The 15475-nt window shown below is 43.3% G+C and overlaps 1 protein-coding gene across 1 annotated transcript in view; it reads left to right on the plus strand.

The window, feature by feature from the left end:
* Window positions 1-15475, plus strand: part of SRR (serine racemase) — a 30601-nt gene that overhangs the window by 12702 nt on the left and 2424 nt on the right. Inside the window, exon 7 of the mRNA XM_073565703.1 lies at window positions 9770-9979. Coding sequence (XP_073421804.1) covers window positions 9770-9979 — 210 coding nt within the window. The remainder of the gene's footprint in view (window positions 1-9769; window positions 9980-15475) is intronic.

Raw genomic sequence — 15475 nt, forward strand, 5'->3', positions numbered from 1 at the left:
ACCAGGCTCTCCCATCTCTCTAGTTACCTGGAGACTTCTCCCTGACACATTGAAGCAACACCTCAGCAATGTAATTGCTGATCCACACACATACATAAGTCTCCATCTCAAGGCCACCCACCTTGAGATACATAACGGTCATTCAGTATCTTGCCATTCATCCACTCTCCTGGGACATCCATACAGCGCCCCCTAGTGGACACAGTGGTCACTACACCACACCACATACACATCCACTGCTCCCAGAATTTAAAAGTTATAGCTTTTAGGATAGGACATGGGATTTTATTGTGAGAAAGTAATGCAATGATAAACAATGCATATTTAGTAATGACTTAAGCTGAAAGATCAGCATGCTATTTATCCCGTCCAGTGAAACCATTTGAAAAAAAATGCTAGATGAGATCTTTTTAATGTCGCATTGTTTCACATAGATAAAAGCGATCAAAAACTTACATACCCCAAAGTAGTACAAATAAAAACAACTCGTCGTACAAAAAATAAGCCCCTCTGGAGCTGTATCAACAGAAAAATAGAATAAAGATAGTTAACTGAAATATTCATTTCCTGCCATCTGTAGGTAGCACAGCATGAGTTAAGGTGACTTCCCCTACTTGCAAGCAAAAGATTAATTAGCAGTAAATTAACATACCAAAGATATTAGCACTCTTTAAAGCTCCCACCAATAAGCCGATTGTATGCAGCAATAAGTTTATTAGTAAATACACTTGTCACAATAACGAGATAACACTTCAAAAGCAACTTAGAAAAAACACTACCTGAGATATTTGATCTCCAGTTAACACCCCAAGGAAGAAGCTTGGCGAAATGGTGGTGTCGAGGTGGTAGCCGAGACACCTGCAGATATCACATTCATACAAATGTAAGTAAGAATATACTGGGCACTTTAAGCAGACTATCTACTTATAATATGATTGACTGATAATAATTATATCTAAATAACAGAACCTCTGGGGTATATGGGCACTTAAACTTTATTTTATTACCATACAAAGTTCTGTATTGAGCACTCTATTTTTACTATGAGCTCTCTCATCTTTATACCAGAGTCTCTTTGTGCATTTCTCCATTTTCTTACTGTACATATACTATGGCATGATGTCTGCATGCTACAATTGGGTATTCCCTGCATATTGTTACACTTTCTTAATTTTTATGAAATGTTATAATAAAGAATTAATATTCTAAACTATATAGCATATGGGCCTTCTTAACCAGAGATCAAATATCTCAGGTAGTGTTTTTTCTAATAAGTTTATTAGAAAGGAAACATATTATACCTATGGACATCAGGAAATAAAAATTTTAAGTAGCAAATTACATTATTTTACTGGCTGTCCCATAGCAGCATAGTCTGGGAATTGAGAAGTAAATAAGAATTGAAAGCGCTGCAATTTTCAGCACTATTTTGCCAAAGGATGAGTTCCTAGTCTGTAATATTTGATAAATGTTTATGGAGTTGTCCATGTGGCAGCTCTGCAGAGCTATTCCAGAGAAATATATAGTTGGATTCTGCCCAGGATATTGACACATGTAGAATGAGCTCTAATATGAAAAGGAGGTTCGAGACCTTTCATGTTATAACAATAGATAATGATGTTTTATGACCACCTGGAAAGGATAGCAACAAGAGAGCTGCTAATTCTGAGAGCCATCTGATGGAAGTAATCGCAACCAAACAGGCCAGCCGTCCAGGAGAGAAGGGAAGACACAATGTCCTGAATGGATTTACAGGGGGATCTCTGAAGGATTCTAAAAAAGGTCCCATGGGTCCACAGGGGGACAATAAGTTGGCGCTAGGCGAGCAACTCCTTTGAAGGAAGGTCTTTTACCTGGGGACAAGAGGCCAAATTAGGTTGAAACATAAATGAGAGTGCAGAGACCTGACCTTTGTGTGTACTAAGAGACAAATTCTATCCCTGATTGTAAGAACGCCAGGATAGAAGGAAGGGAAAAAGAAACGGGAGCCATGTGGCTTCTTCCACACCAGCGAAAGAAAGACTTCCAGGTCCGTTGATAAATGCTTGAGGACGAGGGTTTCTTTTCTCTAATCATGGTCTGTATGCCCTGGGACGAGAAGCCTCCCCCTTCAGGACTGCACCTTTAACGGCCATGCCATTAAATTGACAGAGTGAGAATTCTGGTTGAATAGGGGACCCTGAGAGAGTCTGAGAGTTTCCAGGGTACATCTGTGAGTCGGTTGACTAACTCTGCATACCAGGTGTCACAATTCCTCCGCTCAGTGAATGATTGCTATCGAAACTGTCTTGCTGAGCTGTCTGTGTCTTGATTGACAGCTTGGTTGTCCAATACTGTGATGGGCTTTCTGGGCTGATGGTACCTTGATTGACAGCTTTGCTGTCCAATCTGTGTCTTGGGTGTGTGGGACTTTCTGCAGGTGTTCAGTGTTCTGTTATTCGCATAGCTACTTAACTGAGCTGTGTGCCCCTGATACCTGCCAGACGTAGTTTGTGCTTCTCGGTGACTGTTAACCTGATTCTGTTGCTCTGAGTTCTGATCTTTTGCTGCCTGACCCTTTGGACAGTGTTCTGACTATCCATTTGTCTTGTCCTTTGGCTTTTGATCTGCTATCTCTTGTTATTTACTGTGACCTGACTTACTCCTTCGTCTTTTCCCTTGGTTATCTACGTACTCTCTCGGTATTGACCCCGGAATGTCTGACTCTTGTGCCTCACAGCCTGTCCGTGAGTAGTGTCTAGTATCACACCAGGCTCTTTTGGGCCAGTCTGGAGCCATTAGGATGACTGGAACGCCTTCCGTCTTGATCTTCTTGGCAAGTCTGGGGATCGGGAAGAGAGGTGGAAAAAGGTACAGAAATTGAAATTGAGACCATGGAATGACCAGAGCATAAGGTGATCGTAAGCTCTGGCCAGGAAAGAGGGACCTTGTGATTCATCCGAGACACCATTGGATCGACTTCTGGAGTGCCCCATCTCTGACAGATCTGATCTAACACCGCTTGCCCGAGAAGAGGTCCTGATGATTTAGGAAGTTGGCAGTTCGGTTGTCCACGCCTGGAATGTTCACCGCTGATATTGCTGACACGTGCTGCTCTGCCCATGCCAGAATCCGTGAGACCTCTTAAATGATTGACTAGCTGAGTATCCCGCCCTGGTGGTTTGTGTGCCACAGCCATGGTATTGTCGGATTGAATGCGAACTGGTCAGCTCGCTAGAAGGTCCTGCCAGTTGAGAAGAGACGGGTAGTTGGCCCTGATCTCCAGAAGGTTGATGGGAAGAGAGGTTGAAGTATGGAGAGATCTAGGGAAGGGATCATTTTGTCCTAGGATGACAGGAGGGCCAGTTGGAGGGGATGGGCTTGAAACTGTGCAAAAAGGACTTCTTCCATCATGGCAATTATCTTCTCGTCTTCCCTGGAAGATGAGCTGACCACCTAAAGAATCTTGATCCTTGGAAGGGGAGATTGGTAAGGGACTTTTTGGAGGCCGGGTCCGCATTCCAGGTCTTGAGCCAGAGCATTCTGCGTATGGCTACAATATTGCTAATAACACGGGCTAAACAGCTGGCGACATCAAGAAATGTGGTGAGCAAATATTTACTTGTATGGGCAATCTGATCAGCCAGTTCATCAAGTGAGACCTCTGATACGATGCCCTGACGAAGGAGTTTTGCCCAGGCGAAAGCGAAGTCGGGACAGAGAGTCACCAGAAGCAAAGGCGGAATTGGCTAGGGCCTCTGTCTGTCCGTCAGTGGAATTTCTCTCTCTCAGGGACTGACAGGATTGTTTTTGCGGACAAGGCGGGTCAACTTCCGAGGATTCTGCCCATTTGCTGATGAGGCCAAAGCCAAAAGGATATAGGACATTTAAATGCTTTCTACCTGAGAAGTGCTTTTCCAGGTGCTCCCTGTGTTTTGTAAAAATTCCCTAAAATTCCTTGTGTTTTTAAAACCCCTGGGGAGGGCATTTTGACTTTTTTAATGAGACTAAGTGATCTGAGGAAGGACAGGCCCTCCTTCTCAATATTAATGGTCTGATTTGACGGCAGATATGAGACAATCATCCATATCGTAGAGTTTGGAAGTTTGGTCCATGTCAAGCTCAGATTCTGACTGGGAATCAAGGTCTGACTTCAAGGGAATCCTGCAAGATGGGGAAGGATAAGAGGAACCAGATGAGGAAGTGGAATGCGCCCGCTTCGTAGACGTTAATCCTTGATCTTCCATGCTGAGGGTAATGGGTGGCGCCTGCGACTTGTTCTGAGAAACTATCAGTGCACTGGTGGGTGTTGAAAGGTTAGGTAAAATAGTAACAGCCCACTTTGGGGGAGGGGGTCCCAGGCGGCAGGGGGCTTGTGTTAGGCTTGCATGGTAGAAGGGTTGCAATTTGGGGAGAAAGCAGAGGCCTGACCTGTAGGCCACTTCATTTTGCAGCGGGCACAGGTGTAGTGAATGACCGTTTGGGAGGGACGGGAGCAAGACTACCTAGGTCTGTGTACATGTATAGGCCTGGGGCTGAGGTGGGTTGCTAAGGAGGGAAGAAAAAAAAAAACAGCCTGTACAGAGCCTACCTGGTCTTGGATGCAGATAACCTCGTGTGAACGAGTCTGTTCCCCTATTGGGAAAGGGACAGGTCCTGCAGAAAACAATTCCTTGGAGTGGAGCCGTGACTGGAGATGTAACACCGCCGGAGGTAGAGAAGGAAGGGGCGAGCCCAAACAAGGCGCTGAAAGCCCACGCTGTGGAAATTTGACTTTTAATACCATCTTTATGCTGATGACACAATTATACACCTTACACCTGCTATGCTACAGAACACCAGTGAATGTCCGCAGTTTCCAACATCATGTCCGCTCTATATCTGAAACTCGACCTTTCCAAAACTGAACAACTTCTGCTCCTGCTGTCTTCTGACCTCCCTAAATGTTATATCTCCTTTTGTGGGTGGCACCATAATAATGCCCCGGCAGCAGGCGTGTTGTCTGGCTGTTTCGTTTGACACCAATCTTTCATTCACCTCTTGTATTCAATCTCTTGGCCGTTCTTGTCGCTTGCACCTGAAGAACATCTCTAGAATCTGCCACTTTCTCTACATGGAAACAAAAAAAAACCTGCACTGTTGCCCTGATCCTCTCCCGCCTTGACTACTGTAATACTCTTAATTAACTCATTCAACTTTCCCCTCGCCAGTCCATCCTTAATGCAGCAGCCAGGGTCATGTATTTGGCTAATCGTTACTCAGATGCCTCCGCTCTGTGTCAGTCATTGCACTGGCTGCCCATACATTACAAGGTCCAATTTAAATTCCTTGTTCTCACCTACAAAGCTCTTCACTGTACGGCACCCCCTACATCTCCTCTCTTATTCCTGTTAATCAGCCTACCTGTTCTCTACACTCCGCAAGGGAATTTCGACTAACATCCACACTAATCCCACTCCCAGGTCTAAGCTTCTCCCGAGTTGCACCAATTCTTTTGAATGCTCTACCCCAACAAAATTAGGACTAACCACAACTTAGTTTTAAAATGTTCTCTAAAAACACATCTGTTTAGGACTGCCTATCAAGCTCCCTAGTCAGTCTTTTTTTATATACAGCCCATTCACTATTTCTCTGAACATAATTTTCCATCAAACTCCACCACACCCAAAAGAACTACTATCCCCCATTACCTTAAGATGGCTGGACCATCATTGTAAATAAGCACCAGTACTTTTTCTCCTCCACCGCATTTTAGATTACCAGCAGGGTCATTATTTTTGCTTTAGTTATTGTATTAACTTTAACTGTTACTTATGACTGTTGTATATGAATCTCTGAATTCTAAAGCCCTGCGGAATATGATAGCACTATATAAATATTGTTGCCACCATCTTAAATATTTCTTTGTATCTACTGAAATTAGATGCTCCTGATCAATAATACTTTTTTCCAGGCTTTCCTCAGCTTTCTCATTTCTTCAGAATTTCCCACTTAAAGGGAACCTGTCAGCAGGATTGTGCACAGTAACCTACAGACAGTGTCAGGTCGACACCGTTATGCTGATTAAAATGATACCTTTGATGAAATCCGCCTTGTGCTTTTTTAATCCTTATTTTCAGTTTTTAGTTGATATACTCGTGTCCTATGGCGGAGTTGGTGTATGTGGTGCTCTGATTAGATATTCATAATGCAAACAGCTGACAGGGGACCTCCATTTTGTTGTAGTGTAAATTTTTTTTTTGGCTGCAGCAACAAGGGGCAGGCAGAGGCGCTTGCACAGTAGCATCTATTGGTAAGCGATAGATGCTAGTTCGCAGCCGACGGCGCCATTTTGATGGTGGTGGTTTTTCTTTTCAAATCAGCAGTATAATAGGCACTAACTGACAAGTGACAGTGGGCAGGCGTTGCCATTTTGATGAAGTGACATGTTATTTTTCAAATAAACACATTAGTGTATTCATTATGCAAACTAGGGGGCAGGTCAGTGAGAGATCAGTGACTTGTCAGCAGTCTGCATTATGAATATCTAATCAGAGCACCACATGCTCCAACCCCGCCTTAGGACGCGAGCATATCATTAACTAAAAATGGAAAATAAAGATTAAAAAAGCAGCACAAGACGGATTTCATCAACAAAGGTAACATTTTAATCTGTATAACGGCGCCAACCTGACACTGTAGGTTATGCACAATGCTGCTGACAGGTTCCCTTTACGTTTTCTGAAGTTGGTTCATGCCCAAATCAGAACAGGTATAAAGTCCTCAGGATCGGCATAGCCCTTCTTAGGGTGGTCACTGGGTTTTTTATTTTGTCTTCGGCAAGAAAAGAGGTTTGACTTTTTTGGTTTAGCAAAATTCCCAGGAATGTTTGCATCTGTTCTAGATTTGACTTGACTTGTTTTATCACTTTTTTTCCAATCTGCTTCTGATTTCCCTACAACTAGGAAGTTGTCTTCGTAGGGAATGAATAAAATCTTTCTCTTATTTGAGCGGACATCTCTGCCATTAACTTTGTGAACGTCTTTGGATAGGCCAAAGGGGAGGACCTGGAATTGTAGATGTTTTAAGCATCCCTTAATGTTGAGTGCTGCCCTTAGATGCTTTTGATAAATAGGCATGTGGTATAGGCATTTCGGAGGTCTATAGTGACCATAAAACATCCTGGAAATAAGTTTTACTGTCTACTCGATTTGTTTCTATTTTGAAATGTTTGGGCACCAGATATTGATCAGATTTTTTTATATTTATAATCCTTCTGAAAGATGGTCTTTTTTTTTTTTTTTTTTCTCCCTTGGAGAGGACTGTATAACCCCTTATTCCTCGTCTTATTCTGGAACGTGAACATCACCCCCTTCTCTATAGGGGACACTACTTCTCATTCTAAGGCTCTTTGATTTACCCGAGGGCCGATTTTTTTTTTTTTTTTTTTTTTTTTTTTTTTTTTTGGTGATCACATTTTCTGGGGGAAACACTGTCCCCTTGAGAATTCTTCACTTTGTTCCTGTCCCCTTCCACCTAGACTCCCTTTACCTTGTAACAGTCCCTTATATGTTACTTCTTGATGCACAAGAGTCTTAAGTTTTTGGGCACTGGATTGGGGAATTCTTTTAATCTGAGGCTTTATCCAGAATCTCATCCAAGGATGACCCAAAGAGAGAGTCATCCTCAAAGAAAATGCCACAGAGCCTAGACTTAGAGCGGATGTCCCCAGTACAAATCTTCAGTCAAAGAGCCTTTGTGGCTGAATTCAAGAAGGCACATGTGTCAATCGGACTGCATCTGCAGAAGCCTTCGCAAGGAAATAGCTACCTTTGCCATGTTTGGAAGACTGACTAGTAACTGATCTCTTGGGCATTTACCGTGCTGTGCAAATTAATTGGGACAAAGCATTTTTTTTTTTTTTAAGTAAAACCGTAAGTTGGTTACCAGTCAGTGATTCAAACCAGTTTTAACTACTTTGAACAGGTGTGAGTGCCTGTTCAAAGCAGTTAAAACTGGTTTGTATCACTGACTGGTAACCAACTTACCATTTTACTTAAAAAAAAAAAAATGCTTTGTCCCAATTAATTTGCACAGCACTGTATTTCTAATTTGTGCATCCAGTTGGATAAGCCATGAACGTAGCTACTATATTAGGTTTAAAGGCTGCTGCCCCAGATTCCCATGCTTCCTTCAGAAAGCTTTTCTGCCTATCATTTGCATCTTTTAGAAGGCCAAAGTCAAAGGGTAGTGCTGTATTACGGGACAACTTGTATACTGCCACATCTATTTTGGGCACTTTGTCACAAATTTCTGAATCCTCTACTTCTAATGGGTGCTTCCTTAATTTTTGGGGGATGAAAGCTCTCCTGCTGTCTGGCTTTTTCCATTCCTTTTTAGTCAGCGACGTTGTGTTTTTGTGGACGGGGAACCATTTGTTTCCTAACCTCTAATCCCCCAAACATGAAGTCCTGGCATGGATTTTGGCTCTTTAATGTCTTCTACATTCATCATTGCCCTAACTGCCTTCTCTAGTATGCTTGTATCCTCTGCCGGAAAACAAGATTGATTTCTGACGCTATCAGAAGATGATGATGAGGCATCTGAATAGTAACCACCTTGTTCTCCATCTTCTATTTCCCCTGAATTAGAGTTTACCCATCTATCTTGATGATGTGCTGACTTCCATTCCCTTTAAAGATTTTTTTTAAAACTTCAACCCTGATCATGATTCTCATTTTCCGTCTGGGATGGGGATTCGTCTTGTAGGTGTCTTTCAACGCACATCTTTTTAGTGTAAGTGGCTGCTAATTTGCACTTTTGCATAATGCACATTCCTTGTGCTTTGACTGAGCTTTCCTAGGCCTCTCCTATAAAACATACGTATAAATAAACAAATACAGGTATTTAGGATCATTTACACAGGGATCAACCCTGACTCACCCCACCTGACGCTGGACTACCGAAGTCGGAGGGGTTGCTTCCGCAGCTTCTCCAGGCTCATTATCCTCCATCTGGAATCCCTTTTGCAACATGGTCCTGTGTGTGTGGGTTATCCCCTTCAAATCTCCTCCTTTCCGTTTGTGCCCAGATAGTCAGGGGTGGGCTGGGAATGCGTCCTACCCTGCCACTGCCTGGTGAGACACACTGTGCCATACTAGTTTGTGCCCTTGGAAATGATGTCATTAGCTATGCCAGCTCTCAGGGATACAGCAATGCACCATGCCAGGTCCTGTCCCCGGAAATGACGTCATTAGTTAAGCTGACTCCCAGGCATGCACTGCACCCCAACAGGCTCCTGCTAGTAACGCCCTTGTCTTCTTTGGCCTACTCACGCACCACCAGGACCAGGGTTATCTGTCTGAAAAAATGACGACTGATGTTGGGACTGCAGCCCCCGTTAAGCTTTTTTTTTTTTCTCCCTGGCAGTATTGGGAACTGTAGGGTCTCCCCTAAAGGCTATATGCACTTGCATTTTTTTTTCCCATCCCCACAACAGCACCATGGAGAAAGCGAAGATCTGCCCCCAAGGACAGGAAACCCCACTGCTTTAAAAGGCAGAGCCCTCTGGTATGCTTCAGTGGTTTCCTGTCCTTGGGGGCAGATCTTCTCTTTCTCCATGGTGCTGTCGTGGGGATGGGAAAAAAAAGTGCAAGTGCATATAGCCTTTAGGAATGGTTCTAATTTTAAAACCAATTAAAGCATTGACTAGTAGACCATTATTGGGTAAATTATAGCATAATCTTAACACTTTAGTTGCATACTAAGACTGGATTTTATATTAGATTTTCCCATTGTCTTTGGTTAACAGGCAATTAAGCCAAATGTAAAAATCTACGCGGCAGAACCTCTTAATGCCGACGACTGCTACCGCTCAAAGACAAGTGGTATTTTGACTGCTAATCTTCAGCCTCCAATCACAATAGCTGATGGTGTGAAAACAAGCATTGGACCCAACACCTGGCCTATCATACGGGACCTCGTGGATGAGGTGTTTGTGGTCACTGAAGATGAAATCAAGGTAACAAGTAGTAATTAATTTCCAGTAAACTCATTTTAGAATTGTATATAGGAGGCATCACTACTGGTGGCAGATCAGTTTTGAAAGAGTTGTAAACACCAGATATCGTTTTTTTAAATCTGTCTTGTACCATTTATGGTAAATCTCCTGGAAATGTGACACCAAATTTTCATACCATTCCCTTTATAAATAGGTGTCTTGTACATGGTCTAATTACATTTTTTTTAATCAGATACATTTTTATTAAATGATAACAAGTATATTATATGACATCAAGCAGTTGTTCACATATAATCATAAATTTTTATTAACAAAACTCCCCCCCATCCCCCCCCCCCTCCGAGACCCCTTCAGTGTCTTCCTCATTTCTATTCCGATACTCTTTCCCACCTCCATATATACTTGTTTATTATGAACATCATCTATATCATAATACCTCCTCCCCACTAATCTAACTCCATTCTACCCATGGCTGCCATATCTTATGAAATACATCGAGTTTATTTCTCTTAGTATAAATACTTTTCTCCAATGAAATTATATGCTCCACTTGCGTAAGAAAGTCTCGTCTAGTCGGAGGCTCTTCTCTGATCCAGAACCGAGCGATCAACTTCCTTGCTATGAACAACAGTCTAGCAATCGCCAGTTTGACCATGGATACTGCTACTAATTCCTCTACATACCCTAATATACAGACCAAAGGGTCTCTGGGGACTGCACAACTATATATCAATTCAACCCGACTCAATACGACTGTCCAGTACGTAGACAATCTAGGGCAATGCCACAGCATGTGTAGCATGTCTGCCCGTTCCTGCGAACATCGTGGACACTCTGAATCGGACCTCAAACCCATCTTGAACAGTCTATCAGGAGTTCTGTAAGCTCTATGAATTACGTATAACTGAGACATCCTCCCAGGTTCGCTCATAGAAATCTTAGGCACATATTCTAAAATAGATTCCCATCTATCGTCATTTATCTCTCCCAATTCAACCTCACATTTCACTCTAGACTTGATGGGATGTTTGACTAGAAAAGTGAATAAATCTCTATACACTTCTGAGATTGCCCCCCTTGTCACGCTGTTCTCCAAAATGTAGGCCAGCGTGATATCAAACTGGATCTCAATAAGTTTTCTCCGACATTGCGACCGATACGCATGCTGAATTCTTTTATAATGAAACAAATTTGAATGCGGTAACTGGAATTCTGTCTGCAGCTCCATAAATGACTTAAGTCTTCCCTGACCCATTAGCTGTCCCATCCTTCTGATTCCTGCCTCTCTCCAGGGCCCAAATCCTTCCATTTGCCCGAATTCTGGCAAATTTATATTATCCCATACAGGAGAGTATTTGGTAAAGCCCGTGACACCCCTTATCTGTTTAACTTTTTCCCATACCTTATGAATAGGAGAACAGTAGGAAACCCGAGAGCCTAATTTTAAAAACTGCCCCCCTTCTAAACTCTCTCCCAGAGGCCATTTTCCAAACAAATATCTCAAACTACTGGGCGATTGTCCCTGTCCCGTCTCCACCCCCCATCCTCCGATATGCTGGCATTGTGCTGATAAAAAATATACCCAGGGGTTGGGAAGCGCCAAACCTCCTTCCTCCTTCGGCCTCTGCAAAGTTTCTTGTTTAAACCGTGGGCTTTCCCCCCCCCATATTAGTTCACCAAACAGCGATTTAATTTTGTGGAACCTACTCTGCGAGATCCAAATTGGAGAATTATGCAGTACATATAACAGCTGTGGCATCACAATCATTTTTAGAAGGTTCACCCTTCCAATTACCGAAAGATGTAATTTATTCCATGCTGATATTTTGGAACGAATTTTTTGTAGCAAAGGGCTTAGATTAAGTTCTTCAAACCTAGTCAAAGGAAGGGCGATTTGTATCCCCAAATATTTAAATTTCAAAACTACCTTCAATTTTGCAGACCTTTCCACCTCCCCCATATCCCCATCTACCTCATCAATGGGCATTATGCACGATTTGTCCCAATTGATTTTGAGTCCGGAAAATTCCCCGAATTCCTCAATTAATGCCACTGCGTTATCCAAATTCTCCCCTGAGTCCTCCAAAAATAACAAAATATCGTCGGCATACAAAGACACCCTCTCCTCCTTCACTCCATAGACAAATCATTTTATCTCTTGTGCATCCCTTATTTTAGTGGCCAGAGGTTCCACGGCGAGGGCAAACAGCAACGGAGACAACGGGCATCCCTGCCTCGTACCCCTATGTAATGAGAAACTATCAGATAATTAATTATTCACTCTAATTTTTGCCTTTGGAGAGGAGTATAGCAACCCCACCCACGATATAAACTTGGGCCCAAACCCAAGGCCCATCAAAACCGACCATAAGTACTTCCATTCTACACAATCAAAGGCCTTATGGGCATCCAAAGACACTACTACTCTCTTTCCAGCATTTTCGGCTGGAATTTGCATATTTAAATATAGCCTCCTTAAATTGATTGCTGTAGATTTATTGGGCATAAATCCCGATTGATCTGGGTGGATTACTTTATCAATCACGTGGGTCAGTCTGTTGGCCAAATCTTTCGCCAGAATCTTTACATCTGCCGTAAGGAGTGAAATTGGTCTGTAGGACTCCGGATTCAATGGGTCCTTATCAGCTTTAGGAATGACCACCACAATGGCCTCTCTCATAGATGTAGGTAACATTCCCCTCTCCAACGACTCATTAAATACCTTCTCCAATTTTGTTATTACTTCTTCATTAAAAATTTTATACACCTCTGCCGGAATGCCGTCCGCCCCCGGGGCCTTATTTCCCGCCATGTCCGCCAGTGCCACCCTCAACTCCTCCGTTGCAAGCGGCCTATCCATCCATTCTCTGTCTTCATCCCCTAGTCTAGGAAGCTTAATCGCCCTCAGATACCTGTCCATCTCCTCTTGACCTTTATGTATCTTTGAGGAGTATAGCTCACTATAAAATTGTTTAAATACATCCAAAATTTGATCCCCCTTTGTAACCACATTACCTTCCTTAGATTTAATTGCATACACATGTGAGGATTCCCGTTGTGCCGAAGCTATCACAGAGAGCAGGTGCCCCACTTTTTCACCCTCCGCATAGAATGCCTCGTTCTGAAATGCCCGCCGTCTCTCCGCCTTACGGATGTGAAGTTTATTAACTTCCGACTGGGCCGCTCTCATGCGGGTCTGCGTAGCTTTAGTACACTGCGCACCCAATGCTTCCTTCGCCGCCCTTAATTCCTCCATCACTGCTTCATCTAGATTTTGAGACCTAGTCTTATATCGAGACACTTCTCTGAATAAAATCCCTCTCAAAAACGCTTTCATAGTATCCCAGACTACATGACCCTCTGCACTACCTTCGTTAATCCTAAAGAATTCTCCCAGTTCCTCTCCTATCTTTCCCATATCCAGCAACCGTAGCCAAAAGGGATGAATTTTCCAACCCATACCTGTCAACCTCCCCCGTTCTCCCAATTGTAGAGATATCACCAGTGGACAATGATCCGATAGGACTCTGGGCAAATATTCCACTTCCTGTACCAAGTTATCCATCCCCTCATTTCCCAAAGCCACATCAATGCGAGATAGGGAGCAATACGTCACCGAGTAGCACGAGTAAGTGTAGTTCTCCATATTCCGAACTCTCCACAAGTCTATCCAACCAATTTCCCTCATGTAATTTCCAAAAGGTGTCACGTTCCCTCCCTCTCTGCTCCCCGCATGTTTACCCTTATCCCAATGATCATTTGCAATATTATTCACATCACCTATTACAAGCAACGGGACCCCAGTCCATTTCCCGGATAAGTCCAGAATTTCCTGTATCTTCTTTCCAGAAAATGGTGGAGGGATATACAAAGACACAATACATAAGTCTATTCAATATCTTACATACAATAAACACATATTGCCCATCCTTGTCTATTATAGCCTCCACTTCTTCATATGGAGTAGAAGTATGGATCAACACCGACACTCCCCTAGCATAGGCTGAGTACGTCGAGTGATAAGCCTTCCTCACCCACCTTTTTTGTAACATAGCTTCTTTGTCTTTTACCAGATGTGTTTCTTGGAGGCAAATCACTGAGGGCCTCAGCTTCAGCAGATATTGTAAAATTGCGGCCCGTTTTGAGACGTTAGCGAGACCGCTAACGTTCCAGCTTAAAATTTTAATTCTACCCCCCATGATATGTTGCAATACCAAACATTTGACACATTATATCTGAAGTCTCGGTCCTCCCCCCCACCCCACCCTTTCCCGCCTCTACCCCCTGTCTCAACCTTCCAACTGAAATAACTCATCCTTCTCCCCCACCCGAAAAAACCAGCTATCTCCCACAACATTTAAGCCGAAAAGAATTCTCTCTCCCTCTCTATTTGAGATCTAGGAGGGCGTTTTTACAGCCTAACAATACAAGCTCTGCACTACAACTACTCTCCTGTCCACATTTATCAAACTGCAATAATCGTTGCACCGCCGAACACAACCCACATAAACCAACATGGCATTACTTCATCTCAGAGATGACCATTAACTTGTCAAATTCAAACTAAATCACAGTCACTATTTCAACATCACTCAGAGTGTGCTTCAACGGGACTGTCCCGCTCTAATATTCTTTATGTTAGAGTCAAGCCAGAGTGTCGCCTCCTCTGGATTTTGAAAAAAGTGTACTCGATCCAAAGCTACAACTCTCAGCTTAGCTGGGTAAATCATTGAATAGCGCACATCCATGTCTCGTAGTCGTCTTTTAACTTCTCCAAACGTCATCCGGAGCTTCTGAACCGCTGCAGAATAGTCTGGGTAGATGGAGATGCGATTGCCATCTATAGTAAGTTCCGCACTGGTCCTGGCTTTCCGCAGCAGAGTATCCCGGTCCCGATAGTTCAGAACTTTGGCCAAGATGACTCTTGGGGCTGATCCTGGGGGCAGGGGTCTAGTGGGCACACGATGTGCTCTTTCAACGGAAAACATTTTAGTGAGACCATCCCCTCCTACAGTATTTTTCAGCCATGACTCAATGTACACAGTGGGGTTATTTCCTTCCGCTTTTTCTGGTACCCCCACAATCCTCAAAGATTGCTCCTACGGGAGCGGTTCTCCAGATCATCGGTTTTAAATTCCATTTCAGCTATACGCTGCACATACTTTTTTCCCTTTTCAACAGATCATTAACCTGGTCTTCAGCGCTCCCCACACGTTCTTCCACCTCCATTCTCTGTTAAACTTTGCGCACTGCAGCATTAATTGCAGCCATCTCTCCCTTTAAATCATCCACACGACTGTTCAAAGCCGCAAGGGCAGACTTGTTGTAAATTACCACAGAAAATATATCTTTGTGCGTCGTCTCTGCTATATCTAATGTGTCCGGCTGTTCAAGCTGGCCAGCGCGTGCAGCCACAACAGGGGATCTCGGTTCCTCCCCACCACTCTGTGGCTGGCCCCCTCCTTCCTGCTGTTTCCCAGGGATCTGCGTTGTCAG

This window comes from Dendrobates tinctorius, unplaced genomic scaffold (genome assembly GCF_039654945.1).
Source record: "Dendrobates tinctorius isolate UK_male_01 unplaced genomic scaffold, ASM3965494v1 ptg000016l, whole genome shotgun sequence".
In the NCBI taxonomy this organism is placed as follows: domain Eukaryota; kingdom Metazoa; phylum Chordata; class Amphibia; order Anura; family Dendrobatidae; genus Dendrobates; species Dendrobates tinctorius.